The 16,303-nt window shown below is 46.7% G+C and overlaps 2 protein-coding genes across 6 annotated transcripts in view; both read left to right on the plus strand.

Moving 5' to 3' along the window:
* The first annotated feature begins 247 nt into the window (after positions 1 to 247).
* Positions 248 to 9,301, plus strand: TSEN54 (tRNA splicing endonuclease subunit 54). 4 transcript variants are annotated; one of them, XR_011905475.1, is made up of 11 exons: positions 248 to 385; positions 519 to 653; positions 1,400 to 1,463; positions 1,601 to 1,684; positions 2,922 to 3,020; positions 3,332 to 3,384; positions 3,731 to 3,829; positions 4,912 to 5,558; positions 6,126 to 6,212; positions 6,859 to 6,975; positions 7,989 to 9,300. XR_011905475.1 is itself a non-coding variant. In XM_072351679.1 (11 exons), the coding sequence occupies exons 1-11, from the start codon at positions 357 to 359 to the stop codon at positions 8,137 to 8,139; spliced, it is 1,539 nt and encodes a 512-aa protein (XP_072207780.1). In that variant the 5' UTR covers positions 248 to 356; the 3' UTR covers positions 8,140 to 9,301. The 4 variants fall into 4 exon arrangements, 3 of the variants coding, with proteins under 3 accessions (XP_072207780.1, XP_072207781.1, XP_072207782.1); XM_072351679.1 differs by having other exon boundaries at positions 6,126 to 6,186; positions 7,989 to 9,301; XM_072351680.1 differs by having other exon boundaries at positions 6,126 to 6,217.
* A 1,486-nt stretch (positions 9,302 to 10,787) lies between these two features.
* Positions 10,788 to 16,303, plus strand: part of LLGL2 (LLGL scribble cell polarity complex component 2) — a 29,861-nt gene continuing 24,345 nt past the window's right edge. Inside the window, exon 1 of one of the 2 annotated variants that reach the window (XM_072351678.1) lies at positions 10,788 to 10,970. The gene's annotated coding sequence lies outside the window, so the exon portion shown is untranslated. The remainder of the gene's footprint in view (positions 10,971 to 16,303) is intronic. The other variant, XM_072351677.1, reaches the window with a different exon arrangement.

Here is a 16,303-nt window from a genome sequence, read left to right on the forward strand (position 1 = left end):
AGAATCCTGCCTTCCCCACTGTTGCAGCCCTAAGGGAAAGCTGGAATTGAGGTCCCTAAGCCCTGCCAAATAGCAGGTTAGTGACATCCACTAAAGTGAATTCAGCTACTTTTCCCAGGTTATTATTTAGCGATCTCCCCGTCTTTAACGACTCATCAGCTTTTCCAGCTGTTTTTCTGCTGACTCGCTGCCCCGTTCCGCGCACGCCGCCGGCGAACAGCTTCAGAGCCCGCCTTGCTTCCGCTCCCGGCTCTTGCCGCCCTCCGAGCCGCCAGGGGGCGTGCTAGGCTCCCATGGCGCTCCGCCGGCGCTAGGGCCTCGCGGCGGGAGGAAGGGGCGTCCCGTGCTGTGCGCCCATGGAGTCCGGTTGCTCGCGCCACCCGAGGTAGAGGGCAGCGAGGGTGGGAGAGGTCTTAAAAGGGCAGCTCTGGACGGGACTGGCCAAGTTGATGTTTTAGTGGCAGTGGTTGCGCTTGGCGCTGCTGTTCTCTAACCGGTTCCCTTCTCCTTCCCCGCAGGCGGAATAGGGCCCCTCGGCGCTCCTGCGGCCAGAAAGAGTTGGCGCCCGACGGCTCTACCGAGCAGGCCGAGCGTCTGCGGTTGTGCTTGGAGGAGCAGCGTCAGCAGCTGGCTGAGGAGCGTGTGGAGCGGCCGTAAGTCTCTGGGCCTAGAGCTTGGATCCAAGCGGCAGTGGGCAGCATGGCCGGCTTGGATGGGCCCGCGCAGCCCCGTGGTGCTGTTGGGTGGGCCTGCAGGCGGTGTGCCAGCAGTGCTGCAGTACAGGCACCTCTCGGAGCTCCTTATGCTGCATCAGTTCTGGTGGTTTCTGCTGTTCTCTGGAACTCGTGGTTTCTTGGGAGCTCTCCACGGCTGCTTGTCACTTCTCCACCAGTCACGTGGTAACAGGTTTTCTGTTATTGCTAAGTGGCAGAAACCCTTTGCGTAAAGACGCGCAGGCTTTCAGGGTGGTGGCTTTCAGGCAAGGCTGAGCGGGTTGTTGCCTTCCAGTGCATATCTGTAAACACGTGTCTGGAGCAGCAATGGAGGCTCTCAGAGTGGAAGGGAAGTTGGAAAGGTTAAGGTTCCTTTCATATAACAGCCCCTGACACAGGGAAATCGAGGTACTAAGCATGTAGTTGTGTCTCCAGCAGTATGCTGCGGTATGGACTGACATTTGGGTGATGCCTGGAGGTGCTCTTAACTAGTGTGTGACGATAAAAATCCGCACCTGGTACTGCTGGATGCAGGGAATAGCAGCTTTCCTAGGCTTTACACTGTAAAAGTACTACCTGAAGGCTTGCTGTTGTTTAATCTTGTTAAATTGTTAGAACAGGAGTTAATCATGGCTGATTGTAAAACATGCTGGTAACAAAGAAACCCTAATTTTTAACCTTCTCAGGGGGAATCTGGTGAAAGCCGTGTGGAAGCCAGAACAGGGCATTGTGGAGCTGGAGTCCCCTGCGGTGAGTCTGCTGCAGAGTGCACTCAGTACCATCATCTCCTGCTGGCAACTCCTTGTTTTGCTTCTTGAAATGGGAGAGAGCCTGGTTGTCAGCAGTGAACGGCCATAGTCCGTCACAGGTTTGTGCTTCTGTTGCAGGGGAAGTTCTGGCACACTATGGGATTCTCAGAGTGTGGCAAACAGTGTCTGCTGCCTGAGGAGGCTCTGTACTTGCTGGAGTGTGTAAGTAGGCTACCTACACGTGGATGGGAGCACTGGGTTCTTCATGAATGACTGAAGGAGCTGTAGTAGCTGGATGTTTACCTCCCTTTTGATTCAAGTCTAAAGTCAATTAACGTGTGTTGGTTGGTGCTGCAAATTGAGCAGTTGATAAATGACTGAATCCCAAGGTGTTGTCTCTTAGCCTGTTTGCTGATGGCAGTGTTGGTTTCCAGGCCATGGGTTCATCTGTTGCACTCTAAAGCAATCTTTGTGCTGTTGATAGGATGTGTCAGTTGAACCAGTAGCCAGTTTATCCAACTGGAATTGTCTTTATCCCACTGTATATCAGATGTGATGGTAGATACTGGAATGATGGTAGATACTGGAAAAGTGTCTGGATTATTTGTGTTATTGTTAGTAAAGCAGTAATAACTCTGGGTTCTCTCTTCACAGACAGTTGTTACCAGTGGCATAGGTGCACCAATCTAAAGGGGAGCTTTTTTGCCCTTAATGATGGGTATCTAACGATATTAAGTCTTTATTGCAGTAACCACGTATTCTTTGCCTTTTACAATTTGACAATAGATTATAAAAAACAAACAGAAAACCAGTAATACTTAATCATTTGTTAAGTACAGAACCCATCCCCAGAAACAGAGAAGACCATCTGCGTGTTTTTTGTTTGCTTGTTTTTGGAAGAAGAGGCATAGCCTCTGGAGGTTAATTGCTATTGCCTGGGGAAATTTACCTCTGGGACTGAGGCTGCAGTAAATGTTTAAGGAACCATTAAGGAGTATCTGAGGATGCCTTCAGTTCCCCTTTCTCAGCTCACTCCATATTGCTAGTACTAAACGTTTTCATAGTATCACAGTATCGTGCGAGTTGGAAGGGACCTTAGAGATCATCGAGTCCAATGATGATCTCTAAGTTTTGTAGTTGTGCTGTATAGTGGATTACTGAGATGATCAAAATTAAAGGGAATTATCTCCCAAAACAATTATATTTCAACAGTTGAGCAGATGCAGTAGTATTAAGGGGAAGTGCTGGGACAGAAGCTGACAGGTTTGGATAAAAACATCTTATCTCACTGCTAAACCTGTAGTGTTGAGGAGGGACTGTATGTAGGAATCCAGGAGGTGCTTGAAAAGGCAAGGGCGGTGCTAGGCCTAGCTGTTGGGACCCAGTGACAAGATGCTGTTATGACCTTGCATAGATTTGTTCCCTGTGATCCTCTAAACATCAGTCTTTATCTCCACAGGGCTCTCTTCAGCTCTTTTACAAAGACGTGCTCATGTCAGTCCAGGAAGCCTATGAAATTCTGCTGTCCCGGGAGGTGATGAACCTGCTACGTTACCAGGTGTGTTGGGAGCTCCAGCAGAGGATGAAAGCAGGAAGCCCAGCCCAGCCTTTGTAACATGACCTGTCCCAGGGACAGGGTAGACAGGAAGGGAAGTGGAGTTGTTCTGAGTTTCCCTACTACCACCATCCCCACTTAACCTTTTCTAGATAATTATTTCCTATTTTCCTATATCTTTGCTCTAGCTCCTAATCTTAGAGTTTTTTTCCTCTGCCCATGCAGTACAGCGTTTACATAATTGCAGCAGAACTGAGGAAGATTCTTTGATGTTAGGGCAGACACTTAACCTTCTTGTTTTCCTTCACTCCAAGGTGTTCAGCCACTTGAAGCAACTGGGCTATATTGTACTGAGATTCAACCCCAGGTAATCGGCTCTTTCCAAGTTGCTTTCTCCTCTCTGAAGACCTTGAGCAGCCTTGTGCCTACTCCGTGGCTCTCATGGAACAGCAGAGAAGAGGACTTTGACCCTGTGTTGTGTGTCTTGGGAGGATTAAAGGCTAAAAGTGGCACCCTACCCTTTCTTCCTCTTTCCTCGTGTGGAGGTTACTGCTAATGTGAAATGCAATGTGAATTTAGGATGGCTTTAGTCATTCTTGTGGGTTTCTTTTTCCTGGAAGAAAAGGTTTTTGCTGCTGTTTTTTGGGGATTGAGCAAAAGAGTGTTTTCTCTAACCTGCCATGCTCTCAGTCTCTGTTGGTGTCTCCTTGCAGCACTGTCCTGTCTCCTTATGAGAGGCAACTAAACCTGGAAAGCCATTGCAAGAGCTCCGGGAAACACCATCACAAAAAGAGGAGGAGTTCCAGCCCTGGGTAAGGATGTGTCCCAGAGCTGTCTTCCATGCTCTCCCAGGCCTTGCTGGCTTAGGAACAGCTGCTTTGTGTGGTGACATTCCTAAGCAATGCAGTGCTATTTGTGAACCTTTTGTAGTACTTTTGTGTCACATTTGTATGTCTTCCACTAAGCTTCCAATATGGAGTGATGTCAGAATGGAAGGGGAGAGAGATCAGTGAAGAAGGAATGTGGCAGATGTCTTCTTTTCCTCTTTTTTAGAAGGAGCAGACATAAGTGTCCATTTTGTACTTTTTAACACTGCCTTGATGAAGTTTGCATGTTGTGATTGCACAGCAAAGGTCATAGCTGGGTTGTGATCCTTGTATATAGCTCTAGAAGTTGTCAAAAATGCAAGCAGAAGCTAACATAATGACTAATTTTGCTATTATAATCATCAAAGTTTCCAGTAGGTGGCATCATCTTTTAAAAATGCAGGGAGGAAGACACTGATCTGCAGGTTCCTTCCTGTTACTAAATAAATTGATGCCCAAAGAGCTGTGAAGTTTTTGGAACTGGGAGATAAAACTGCTTGTTTCAGAGCTGTTCTGTCTTTTCTGTAAGCCAGGGACTGGTGCCAGGCACCAGTAACTGATATTGGCAGGAAGGTTTGTGCCTAGTAGTGCTGATATCTGAGGCCTGCTCAGTTCAACTTATGTCCATAGCATTTGCGTGGAAGTGCGTGGCTCAGCATACAGGATGTGTGGAGGCTGCAGGGTGGGTTGAGACCATGTATACAAGTCAAGACTGAGATTCTCTTGAATGTTGAAGTCAAACCTCATGTAGGGCTGCTGAGATTATTCTACTTTTGGCATTTTCGTTGTGGTTTTGGCCTGTTTGATTGTGGGTTTTTTTTTCCCCTCTGTCTCTTAAGCCTATGCCTTCCTTCCAGACATGAGGTTGTAGTCAGGGGTTTGCTAGACCTTTCTGGAAGGTCCTGACACCCTTGCCATTCTTCCTTCAGACATGGCAGATAGCATTCTTGCTATTCCATTGTAGAAAGCAGGATTTAAAGGGAAGCACTAATCCTTTCTGGTTTTTATGTTGCTGTTTCTGTCTTCAGATCATGTGAGAAGAGACCAAAGGTATCTGAGGACCTTCCAAAAGCTGAAGGGACCTGTGAAAAAGGTGGAGATGACTGTGGAGAATTCAGCTGCGTTCCCTTGGATGAGAAGCCATTGTCAGAGCAGCTGAAGGAAATGGATACTGGCAACGGAGAGGAGCAGTCTGTCACATCAAACTCAGTTCCTCTTGATGCAGGACGAAAGAACATCCCAAGCTCCTCCTGGAGTCTGGTAGCTGGAGACCAGAAGGCAAGCAGCACTGGCACCCGTGCGCCACACTGGGATTTCACCACAATCTCCTTGCCAAATGTGGCCCCAGATCAACCATGTATACATCTGCCCTCACCTGACAGCAAGCTTCTGCCAGAAAATGTGCCAGGGAGGGAGGTTGATGCAGCATCCTGGTGCAGACGCATCAATCAAAAACAGGAGAAGATGTCGCAGAAGGAAAGGGAGAAGCAGGAAAAGGAAAGCAAGTACAAGAGCAGTATCAATGCTGACAGGGAAGTCAGGTGCTGCATCAATTGGCAGGAATACAAAGCTCTCTTGAGATGGAGGAGCCAGCAGAAAGTTTGGATACGACCACCACATCTGTGGGACCAAGCTGTCACACCACTTCTGCAGCCAGAGGAAGCTACCTCATTAGGTAGGGGCTATGAGAGACTACCAAGGGCATGGATACTCTCACCCTGCAACAGCTCTGTGAAAGGCTCATTTATGCAGCAGAAAAAGGGATGACCTGGAGACACAATGTCAGTTTAGGGGAGTAGTGTCTTGAAGAAAAATCTCATTGAAGGACTAGGCAGACTAGGCACAGATGAGCTGAGCATGGGTAGGGGAGAGGGAAGAAAGCCTGTCTTCTTGCCTCTCTGTCTCTTTCTGTAATTTTCTAGAGCCCACTCAAATGCCAGGATGACAGGGCCTTGGGAGGGCTTCTAATCCATTCTCCATATCTTGCTGTATTTCAGTCCTTTGTGCTAGGCTATTAGGCAATCAGGGCCAGCAAATTGCAAAGCACTTGCAGGTTGTTCAGGGCTGCATGCTGGGAGGAGATGAGGAAGTCTTTTGAAGTATCCCGTGGTGACTCTGCTGACAGTGCTGCCAGCTATTGTTGGAGGAGGAAGACTTTTGTGGGTGGGTGGTGGTGGAGTGCTTGGATTGCCCTGGGACAGAAGTAGCTGGTCTGATTCTTTCCTGTTCTTCCTCCTTCCAGCTGCAGTCCGCCAACAGATCAGTGTGCTGCAGCCCTCCCACATACTGGATGGAGCCTCCTGGTTAGTAGCCAGCCAGCTCATAGCTGGTAAGGTGTGTGGCTGGGCTGTCTTGTGACTGTCCCTGCTTGTGAGGTCTGTAAGATGCTCACGGCAGCAGCTTAGGAGCTATTTGGGATTCTGTTGCATCTGTAGTGAGTGGCTGGCATTTCTATGGAGCACTGGGTCAGGGACAGGGCTGCAGTGACAGAGGTGGGGCATTTCATGCTGGGGTTGTTCTTGTTTTACTGTTCCCTTTCTGCACGCCAGCCAGGTGATCTCAAGAGGTTTGGTTTTACCTGTAACTTATCTCTGGAATGTGCTGCCATCCCTGCTGCAAGGGTGGTAAAGCCTAGGCCCTGGGATTTCTGGTTCTGCTCCTGCCTCAAAGAGTTGATTGGTTGTGTCTTGTCTTAGTAGGATGAAGCAGTGCTTTGCTTCTGTATCTGCTTATGGTACCTTTTGCAAGGGATTGCAATGAGAGGCAAGTGGCAGCTTGCTCTGATCTGATTACAGAAAGTGGAAGATCTAGAAAGTAACTATAACAGCCCCAGGTTCAGTCCCTTGAGAAGAGAAGCTTTCAAAGGGCTCGAGCTAGCTATGCTTCTACGGCTTTTGTTTGTTCTTTATCTGCAGCCTCTCTACCCTGCAGTCCTTCAGACCCTTAGGTATGTGCATGTTTTCCCTCTCCTGTAGGCTACAAGAGGACTTGGAGAGTATCAAGATAGACTTCAATGTATATCAAGCAGATGCTGTGGCCAAGTTTAAGAAGACAAATCCTGGGAAGCCATATGTCAGGATGTGTGTTCAAAGGTATCCATGGGTCTTATGCTTTGATTTGAAGTTTGTAGTAAGTCCTAATGATCTGTGAATAACCCAGGATCTTGTGAGCTTTACAGTTCATCAGAATGCCTCCCTTAGGAGGATGATCCTACCCAAGTTTGTTGGTTGTTTTTTAGTGCAGTTCTTGTACTCAACCAACCTACTGTGTTTGGTCATCTGTTTGTTACTTTGTTACTGGAGTCAGGAATAAGAAGCCATAGTTATATAAGTAGTGTGTGTGAAACTTGCATAGAACTAGCTCAGTTTTCTAAGGAAGCTGAATCTTCAGTGCTGATCCTTGTGGCTTTCTGCAGCAATGCACTTCCCCAGAGCTTGTGGCAAGCTCATGGCTATGAGTTTAATATTTTAGTCTACCAAATGTAACTTAAATCAGTACAGACAGAAGATAGGTGTTTCCCTTTCTTGCTGGATACAGAATGTACTACTTAAATTCTGTAGGTAAGTACACAGTTATGTCCCCAGCCTAATACCCTAATTTTGGCATATTAAAACTGTCCCTCTTCCACTCTGCAGCTGCAGTAAACAGAGGAAGGAAGGCAGTAGTGCAGTTTGACAAAAGACTGTCATTGGCAAGTGGGATGATCCTTGCTGCATAAACACTTCCATCCTTGAGCAAACTGCAGAATTAAAAGGAGGGAAAAACTAGTCAGGTGTTGATTTGAGTGGCATAAAAATCTTCCAAGCACAAAGGTGTTAAGATTGCATTGGGTTGGCAACTTGCCAGCAGCCCTGTGAGCTGCGTCCGATAGGCACAGTGTGGAGAACTGTGCAGATGCTTTTGTTTTTGGCAAAGTATTTGACAGCTTCCATTTCCTGACTTACAACATGATTTTTGGAGGTTGGCAGCTTCCTGCTTGGTTTGAAAAGGACGGAGAGGTTTGCTAACAACTCCTAAGACCAGAAGGAGCTGTTTTTTGCTGACCAGGACAAATTTGTTTATATATTCTTGCTATGAGAGCAATGGGCTGTTTTTCTCTCTGCAGCTTTGATGAGCAGATCCCATCCCTTCGGGCTTTGAAGCAGGTTACGTATCAGAGTGGGGATGTTCCAGTGGTCTTTGCTCTGGTGGACCATGGAGAAATTGCCTTCTACTCGCTAAAGGAATTCAAGCTGCCAGATGATGTTAATTACTGAAGTTAAAGACCTTGGCTTAAATGACGTGGGGTGAAGGAAGAATCTTCACTCAGGATTTGCTTTCTTGATTAATGGAATATTACAGAAAATAGAGCCTGTGGTAACCAGGTAGAACTTTGGATGGTGTTGTTAGAGGTTTCACCCAAAAGGGAGATGGCTCATGCATGACAGCAAAATGCACTGAAAACAGTGGCCTAGCTGGGCATTTCTGGACTGGAGTATGCACTGCTTTGTTCTTGAATGTGTTGGTTTTCCAGCTTTCTCATCTTCTGGACCACTAGTTTGCCTTTCCTGCGTCATGGCTGATCTGTGGACCATTAAAAAGCACTCTACTGCTGTAAAGCCCTTGTCAGATTCTAGGAACCACCATACTAGGCCTGCTGAGCAATATGAAGTCACTGATATCAGCCAAGTGCAGAAGAAGTTGATCAGATCAGTGGTGGTGTCCTGAGCCTCTGTCATTCAGCTGCTCCAACAGATCAGAATCTTACCCAGTAGTTGAAAATGAAACAGACATAAAATTCAGCCACCCTGATAAAAGTTTTTCCAGCACTTGAGAGATGGAAACTTAGTGCCTAGCACACTGTTTCATTACTCAGACTGCAGAAGGCCCCAGAGTACTGCAGATGGTGCCCAGCCTCCTGCTGTTGCAGTTGGGCTGGGATGTATTTTGGCCATACAGCACTATGCCATGTTAGAGTTATACAACCAGTACTGGCATGCTGTGTCTGGTAGTCTTAGCAGGGCTTTACTGCAGCCCCTGTTTTAACCTGATGTGCTCCTTCCTGGCTGTGGATCCTCGTCTGTCTTTCTCGAGTGAGAGATCCCTGAGTAAAGAAAGAAAGTAGAAATGCTTCCTGAGCCTTCCAGGCCTGTGACTGTTGTGCTCCAAACCAAGGATGTCATTGCTTTCAAGGCCTTATCTTGTGAGCCTTCCCCCATCATATCCAGGTACCAAATTTGTGTTAGCCTCTATGCAAAAGCATCAGTGTAGATGCCAGAAAGTCTGCTCAGTGGATACTGAGCCGAGCCGTGTTCAGTATCTGAGTTCTTTAGAAGTGTAATAGCAGCTGTTCTATAGATGTATCTTACATGATTTTTTTTTAGTTCCCTTTGGAGGTGGGGAGAAGTTTATGCAATAAAGAACCTTTTCCAACAGTGCAAGTTCCTCAGTCTGATTCTTAGCTTCCCCCAAAGTGTTTGTGAGTTATACAGAGAGACACTTTGGGGAAACTGCTGGGCCCCTATTAGCACCATTGGGTGAATGCCTGCTCACCGTCCTGTAACCATGAGGCTGTGTAACTCCTACGCCTGTGTTTGGATCCTACTTCCTTGTTCCTAGGAGGGCAGTGTTACTCAGAGCCTGGATGAGCCTGCTTCCCCATGCAGTTCCTGTTGGCACACAACACCTTGCGATCTTTCTCCTGCATGGCCAGAAGTATTGTAGCCCAAAGTGGCAGCAATGTGCTGCAAGTGCTGTGCTTGTTCCTGTATCATTCACATACTTGTGTTACCAGATGCTGGAATTCAGCAGGACTTTGCTAAGGTAAGGGTAAGACGCTTCATCCTACACAAACTCCTCTTCTCTGCCTGGAGCCTGTGCCTTTGCTTTGGTAGTCCTCCTTAGAAGCTGGGGCTGTTGGCAGTTCCAGTCTGTGCCTTCAGCATTCACCCAGACTGTTTTGCAGATTAAAGGCAGTGGGAAGAGGATTTCTAAGAACAGACAGAGAAGAGTTCCAGTCTGACCTATAGGGCTCTTGTTTGTCCTGGAATTAGGTTAAACTCATTCATGTGGATTTCAGTCAGTCTCATCTGGTTATGCCAGAGTGGAATTGCATTGAGGTCCTTTACAAGAGCCACTTAGTGCGTTTCACTAGGGCAGAGACTGCCTGATTCAGCACAAAACAATACAACTTAATAATCACTGCAGGGAGGACTGAGAAACTGCCTTGCTCAGCACCACAACATCTGGCAGTGCCTTTGCTGGGTCGGGATTATGATGCAGGCTGATACCACTGTTTTATTTTGGATTGACAGGATGTTGCCAGGTGATAATGGAAGCAAGTAGTTTAATTTAAAACCTTCACCTTTGGAAGCTGGGTTGAAATAGTGACTGTGGGCCTTTATCAGACTTTTCATGGATGCGGACTTCCAAGTGCTACTGCACTGTCATTCCTTGATAAGCTCCTTGAAATAGGAGACAGACTGTCAGCAGTAGAGCTGTGTAACAAGATAGCAGCACTTCTGCTGTCCTATCCGGCTAAGGCTTCGAATTCCTGTTAAGTCTTCCCATCCCTTTCATTTTTGCAGCTCATTGTGGGTTGGAGTCTTCACTGGCTTTGTCCCGTGTCGCTGCCCCGTGCAGAGCTGGCAGATAATCCGAGCAGAGACGAGAGGGCCGCACGCAGCATGAGAACCGGCTTTCCCGGCCCTGACCAGTTCCTCGCTCCACACGTGTCCTCGCCTACCTGAGCGCCCACTGCGGTACCGCTCGAGAACGGCGGGGGTAGGGACCGCCCATGGGGCGGTGGCTGTAGCAGCTGCTTTCCGATTGGCTCGAAGCGGGCCGAGAACTGCATTAGCTGCGCCCACGGCGGATGGAAGAGGGTAGAGGCCGCAGATCCGACGATTCGCATGCGAAGCTCCCCCTGGGGAGGCGGAGCTTACGGGCGGAGCTCCGCCCCGGCAGCGCGATTTGCACTCGAGGCCCCGCCCCGCCGCGCCCCTCCCAGCGGTGCCCAGCGAGGCCGCCGCCGCGCAGAGGAGGGGGAGCGAGCGCGGAGCGAAGCGAGGCCAGGGCGGCTCGGCCCAGCCCAGGTTTCCCCCCGCAGGTGAGCGCGGCGGATGGGCTGCCCTGGCTGGGCTGCGGGTCTCCGCGAGGGGTCCGATTGTGGGAGGGGTCTCTCGGAGGGCCGGGCCGGTAGCCGAGACTGTGCCTACGGCCCCACCCAGGCACCGCGGTGCCCTGCGGGCTTTGCTCCGGAACCTTTCCGGCGGGACCGGCAGGTGCTCGGCGTACGCGTCCCCTGCCCTGGGAGTCTGCTTTGCTGAGGGTACGGGCTCAGCACGCCCACTGAAGTTCAGGCACCGTTGAGTTTGTAGGTTTTTTCGATTCGCTTTTTTTTCTTTTTTTTTTTTTTTCCTTGTTTATCGAGTTTGATTTATTATGTTTACTCTGGACTGAGCGTGCAGCTGGGAAGTGCTGCCAGGGAGACGGAGAGACGGACGTTCTGGGATTCTTTTTAGGTAGTCTCTGTGGCAGCTTACTCCAAACTTCCTGCCCTAGCCCTTAGCTTGAGCGGGTTTTGGGCTGAGCAGTTTCTGGTGCCCGGCCCTGCTGGGAAAGCTGTCCCCGGCAGGAGCCACGACCACCTCACTGCATGCGCTCCTGGGCGGCCCCGTCCCACTGCTGCTGAGACCTGAGCCTCACCTTGCATCGTGATGGGACGTGGCTGCAGCTCTCTTTTGTGGTACTCTTTATGCTGCAACTCCTCTGAGGATAAATAACAAATCAGAATCATCGTGCACGCTTTGGGATGTTCTGTTACTACCCTTCCAATGTTATATAGACTGTATTGCTTTGTATTTTTGGCTTTTTTCCTCCCTAAAGAGCTTGTTTGGTCAGGGGGTGTGCCGCTTCTAAACAGTGTGGAACAGGTGAGACGAGAAGGTGAGATGAGTTGTTTGGCTTTGACTCAGGTTACCTGCAGTTGTGGAAGTGGAACAAAGTGGTTGCTGACATCTTGTCTCCTGGGAGAGAGGCTTAGCCTTGGCTTTGGGGAAAGCTTTGTGTTTTTATACCTGGTGGTGTTCTTTGGAGCAGAGCAGCTGAGGTGGACTCAAGGGTCTGTATTTCTGAAGGGGCACAGAGCGCTGTGCTTAGGTGAGGATAACGATGAGAACTTGTCAAGGGTAATGAAAATTGTCCACTGTGATGTGTTACTTGGTAGGAAAGCTGCTTTTTGTGTTCCTCTGAGACTGCTTCAGTCAACTGGAATATCTTGCTGTACTAAGTCCCAGGCGAATCTATGCTCAAAGCAGGCTGCCTACTGCTTTTACCTTTAATTTGGGTAGCTGGGACTTCTGGCAAGCAGAACGCGAAGCTGTGGTGCATTCCAAGGCTTCTCTGTGTGCTGACATATTGCTTGTAAAGGCAGCTTGGCTGATGGAGGGGCAGAGGCAAGCTGTATAGCTTGAGGTGTTCCATTCAGTTTGTGGTACAGAAACGGACAAAGAATTCTCAAACATTTTTGTAGGACTGTGCTGAGGAACATCATTTTTCACTTGGTTTTGTACAGATTGCATTTGCTCCAACTCCTTACTGATGAAAGCTATTGGAGGAGTTAAATCTGTTCCAATAAACCTGTGTCTTCTAGTTGCCTTCTGGTGCAATATTGCAATTAGTATGCTGAACTGCGCATGGGACAGCCATGGGTATTTTTCCTCAACAGTATTTTGACTTGAGAGATGTTAGAGGATTTAAACTTATGTAAGTAATGTTTATTTCTGCACAGAAATTCTGTGGAAAAAACAATTTGTCATTGGAAAGTTTCTTCTTGCTAGATCTTCCTGTGTTGCTTTACAAATAACTTCGTGGCTTGCTCTATTGTCCCACTATATTTGGTATGTAAGGTGTTACTCCAAAATTACAAGCCATCTGAATCATGCTTATCAGTAAAAGTAGACAAAGAGATTTGTGTGATGTGCAGTTATGTTGTTCAGGGCAGAGACTTTGTTCTTCTACAGCAATTTCATGTTGTCATGCTCCTATGACAAGGAAAACACAATAGGAGCCCTAATGACACATGAGATTTGCACAGTTAGTAAATTCTTTGCAGATGGGAGCTCTCTGGGTAACTGAACACAAAGCTGTGAGAATACATGGAACGTCTCTAATTTGTATGTTTGTTTCTCAGTTATTTTAGAAGGATTCTTGGAGAATCCATCCAATTCTTACTAATGTTCTCTCTGTTTTGGGAGGATGGCTACCTGCACAGTCTGTTCAGTTGCTTATTTAACTCAGGGTTCACAAAAATAAATCCTTTTTGCAGGAGGATCTTTCAGTTTACCTCTCTGCTGCCTGACTGATGTATGCAAGCTGCATCTGATTACTTCCCTGTTTCTATAAATCTGTGAATGCTGGGGAGCTAGCAGTTATCAGCACTTACATTGTGCAAGGGAGGTTTATGTGTGGGTCTCAGATGTAAAAATAATGCTGTCAAAGCATCTTCTTGAAGAAGCCTGATTCTGGGGAGAGGGGAGCATATCTTGTGCTTCTGAGTTTTCTATCATCTCCTTCACTTGCTCTACCTATTCTGCTTGGCTTGTATTTTATACTTCAATATATGTCTTGCTAGTGTGTCATAGCCAAGCAAGATCATAGAGATGAACTTCACAGTGACAGCCCAATTAAATAAATGTTAGGGATTGTTTCATTGGTTTCAATCTAAAACTCTTAATTTCATAGAAATTAATGTCTGACAAGACTAGTGGCTTTCTGGAGTCAATAAACTTTATAATGCTAATATTTAAATAATGCTGACTTTGTTAATACCAGTGCAACTGGTACTAAGGAATAGCTTTTTCCTGTGTAATTGTTCCAGCCTTTGTTTTGTTACTGTTAACATTTCTAAGGGCAAGGGGGAGGCCTAGATCAGACATGGCTGTGGTGGTTACTGTTTGCTTGTAGTTCAAACAAAGCTTTTTGATAAGGACTCTTACTTTAACAGGGCTTATAAAGTATTATCAAATGTGCAGGTACAACTTCTGTCTTTAAGGATATGTAAGCAAGAAAGAGTGGTGGAGGAGGAAAGAACAAAAAGCAGGAGTCCTAAAAGCATGGCAAGATTCAAAAGTACTTGAGATGTTTGATTCCTTTTAGAGAAAGCTGTTGGACCTGTTCAAACTGAGTAAAGGTCACCTAGGAGGTTAACAGACAGTAATTTGCAGCTCTCTTCCCTGAACAAAATACTTATTACAGGTATGGCTTTACTTGGGTCCATGTCCACCTTCAGTGCTGTTTGTGTAGGAAAAACTTCAGACCTGGCCTTCCTCATCTTGTAAGACTGGATTAGGTTGCATGATTAGGATTTAGAGTATCAGTTCTCTTACTGTTGTGGATGGATCTTTCACCGTCATAATAGGATGTGAGCAAAAATTGCAGAAGTCTTCTACAAAAAGCGATTCCCTCACAGCCTTGTTGACTGAGAAAATCCAGAGTGTTTCAGCAAGCTGTGCGTGTGCACCAGTACACATGGCTACACACTGAAGCAATGAAGACAAAGCAAAACGTAGATCTCTGCAGTGGGATTGCTAATACACGGTTAGTGAATAACAGATACTGCTTTTCCTAGGAAGAGGAAGCATTTTCTTTTGTTGAGTATGGGTCTGTCATGAGACCTGTCATGTGTACTTGCCATAAATCTCAATGCCTCAAACGAACTGAGCTAAGCAAAGAAGCCAAAATGAAGTCTGGTTTCCCTGTTAACTGCTCAACCTGTTATTGGCAATGGGATTGTATTGCAGTTCGTGTGAACACTAACCCTAACATCTCTTTTTGCTTTTCTGTGTGAATAGTGAAGAGCATTTGTTTTGTGGCTGAATCTAATTAAATGGGGTGAAGAAGAATACCTCACCACATTTAGCCAAGCATGCTAATGGAGCTGAACGAGCTCAATATACAGCATGCTTTGAGCTTTGCTGTCAGGTGTCCGTGTACTCAATGTGAGCAAAATTGGGACTGACTCAGCCTTGAGCTATTGTTGCCTATAAACAGGCTGACCTCAATACTTCTTAGAAGATAATGTTGCATATGGTTTCTGGTTAAGAGGCTAATTTTGAAAGCCTAAAGAATTGTTTTCCTGGAAAATAAGAACATGCAGACCTGGCATGGCTTCAGAGGCTACTGGAGAATTCTTCTCCAGCTACTGGTAGGCGCAATGGCTACCATATGACTGTAAATGCTGACTGGCAGATAACTGCAGAGCACATGGAACTGGAGTTTTATGTAAGACACCAAGGGCGTGTTGGAGAGAAACTGGTCTACTAATATGTAAATGTGCATCTGCAAGATAAGATTTTACCAACTGTGCAATCTTTTTGTGTTTACCAAAATTGGAAGAAGTATTTTTTGTATAAAAAGAAGATTCTTCTCATTGACAAGAGCCTTGTGAATTTCCAGTAATTCTGCCTAGACAACCTGTGCTACAGTTCACATGTTTCTCTTAGCTGTTCCTTCCCAGCCATTGAATGCCTGGTACAAGCAATGGAAGCTGACTTGTAGTGAACACATCATCTTGCCAGAATGACATTTTCTCCAAGTGAGTTACTGTTTTGTTCTATGAACTACTATGCTCCTTAGCCAGTTGAGCAAGTTGTGGGCTGGAGCATGTACGCTAGATCTCTTGCATAAGCAGGTTAAAACAGCATGCTTCTAGATGCAGTTAATATTTCAGGATAAAACGTTCTAGCAGAGTGTTAAATACAAAGTAGTGACTCTCAGATCACGCCTGCTCTTCTCTTTATGTTGCTTCTGACTGTAAGTTTATTTCTGCTGTCACAACTAAGGAGGTCTCTTTCCTAAAGTAAGAAGCATAATTAGCAGAGTTTCTCTGTAGGTTTGCCTAGTTGAACAGGTCTGGGATATTGATTGACAGTGGAAAAGGGTGCGTCTCTGGCACTTTCCTTGTCTGGCTAAGGGTAAGCCGTGTGTTACATATGGGTGTGATGATTTGCTCTCCTTGCATAGCACAGCAGCTTGTCACTGTGCTGTAGCTTTTGCTAGCTTACAGCAAATGTAGCCTTGTATGATGTCCCTCTTTCTCTCAGGAACATTCGCTTCATGAAAGTTCTTTACAGAAGACCCATGGTCTGGTACAAACTTTAAGATTTCAGCTCAGGTAGCTAAATCGTTATGGGAAGATGTACTTCCCAAGTAAAGCATGCATTTCTACCTTTCTTTGAAAGGATTCCTCCCTATAGGCATTCCTGTGCATTTTCTTCATTCCAGCTACTGTTAATCACACTGTTCACCAAGACAGATGCCTATAGCTGCCTGGCTAAGAACCACTCTTCTCAGTGCTGAGAGGAGATGACTGTGTAGATTAAGTGACCCTGCTTGTTTCTTAGAAGCTGGTATGATCTCCTGGTACTCTGAAGGGAGGAC

This window comes from Excalfactoria chinensis, chromosome 17 (assembly GCF_039878825.1).
Source record: "Excalfactoria chinensis isolate bCotChi1 chromosome 17, bCotChi1.hap2, whole genome shotgun sequence".
NCBI lineage: Eukaryota > Metazoa > Chordata > Aves > Galliformes > Phasianidae > Excalfactoria > Excalfactoria chinensis.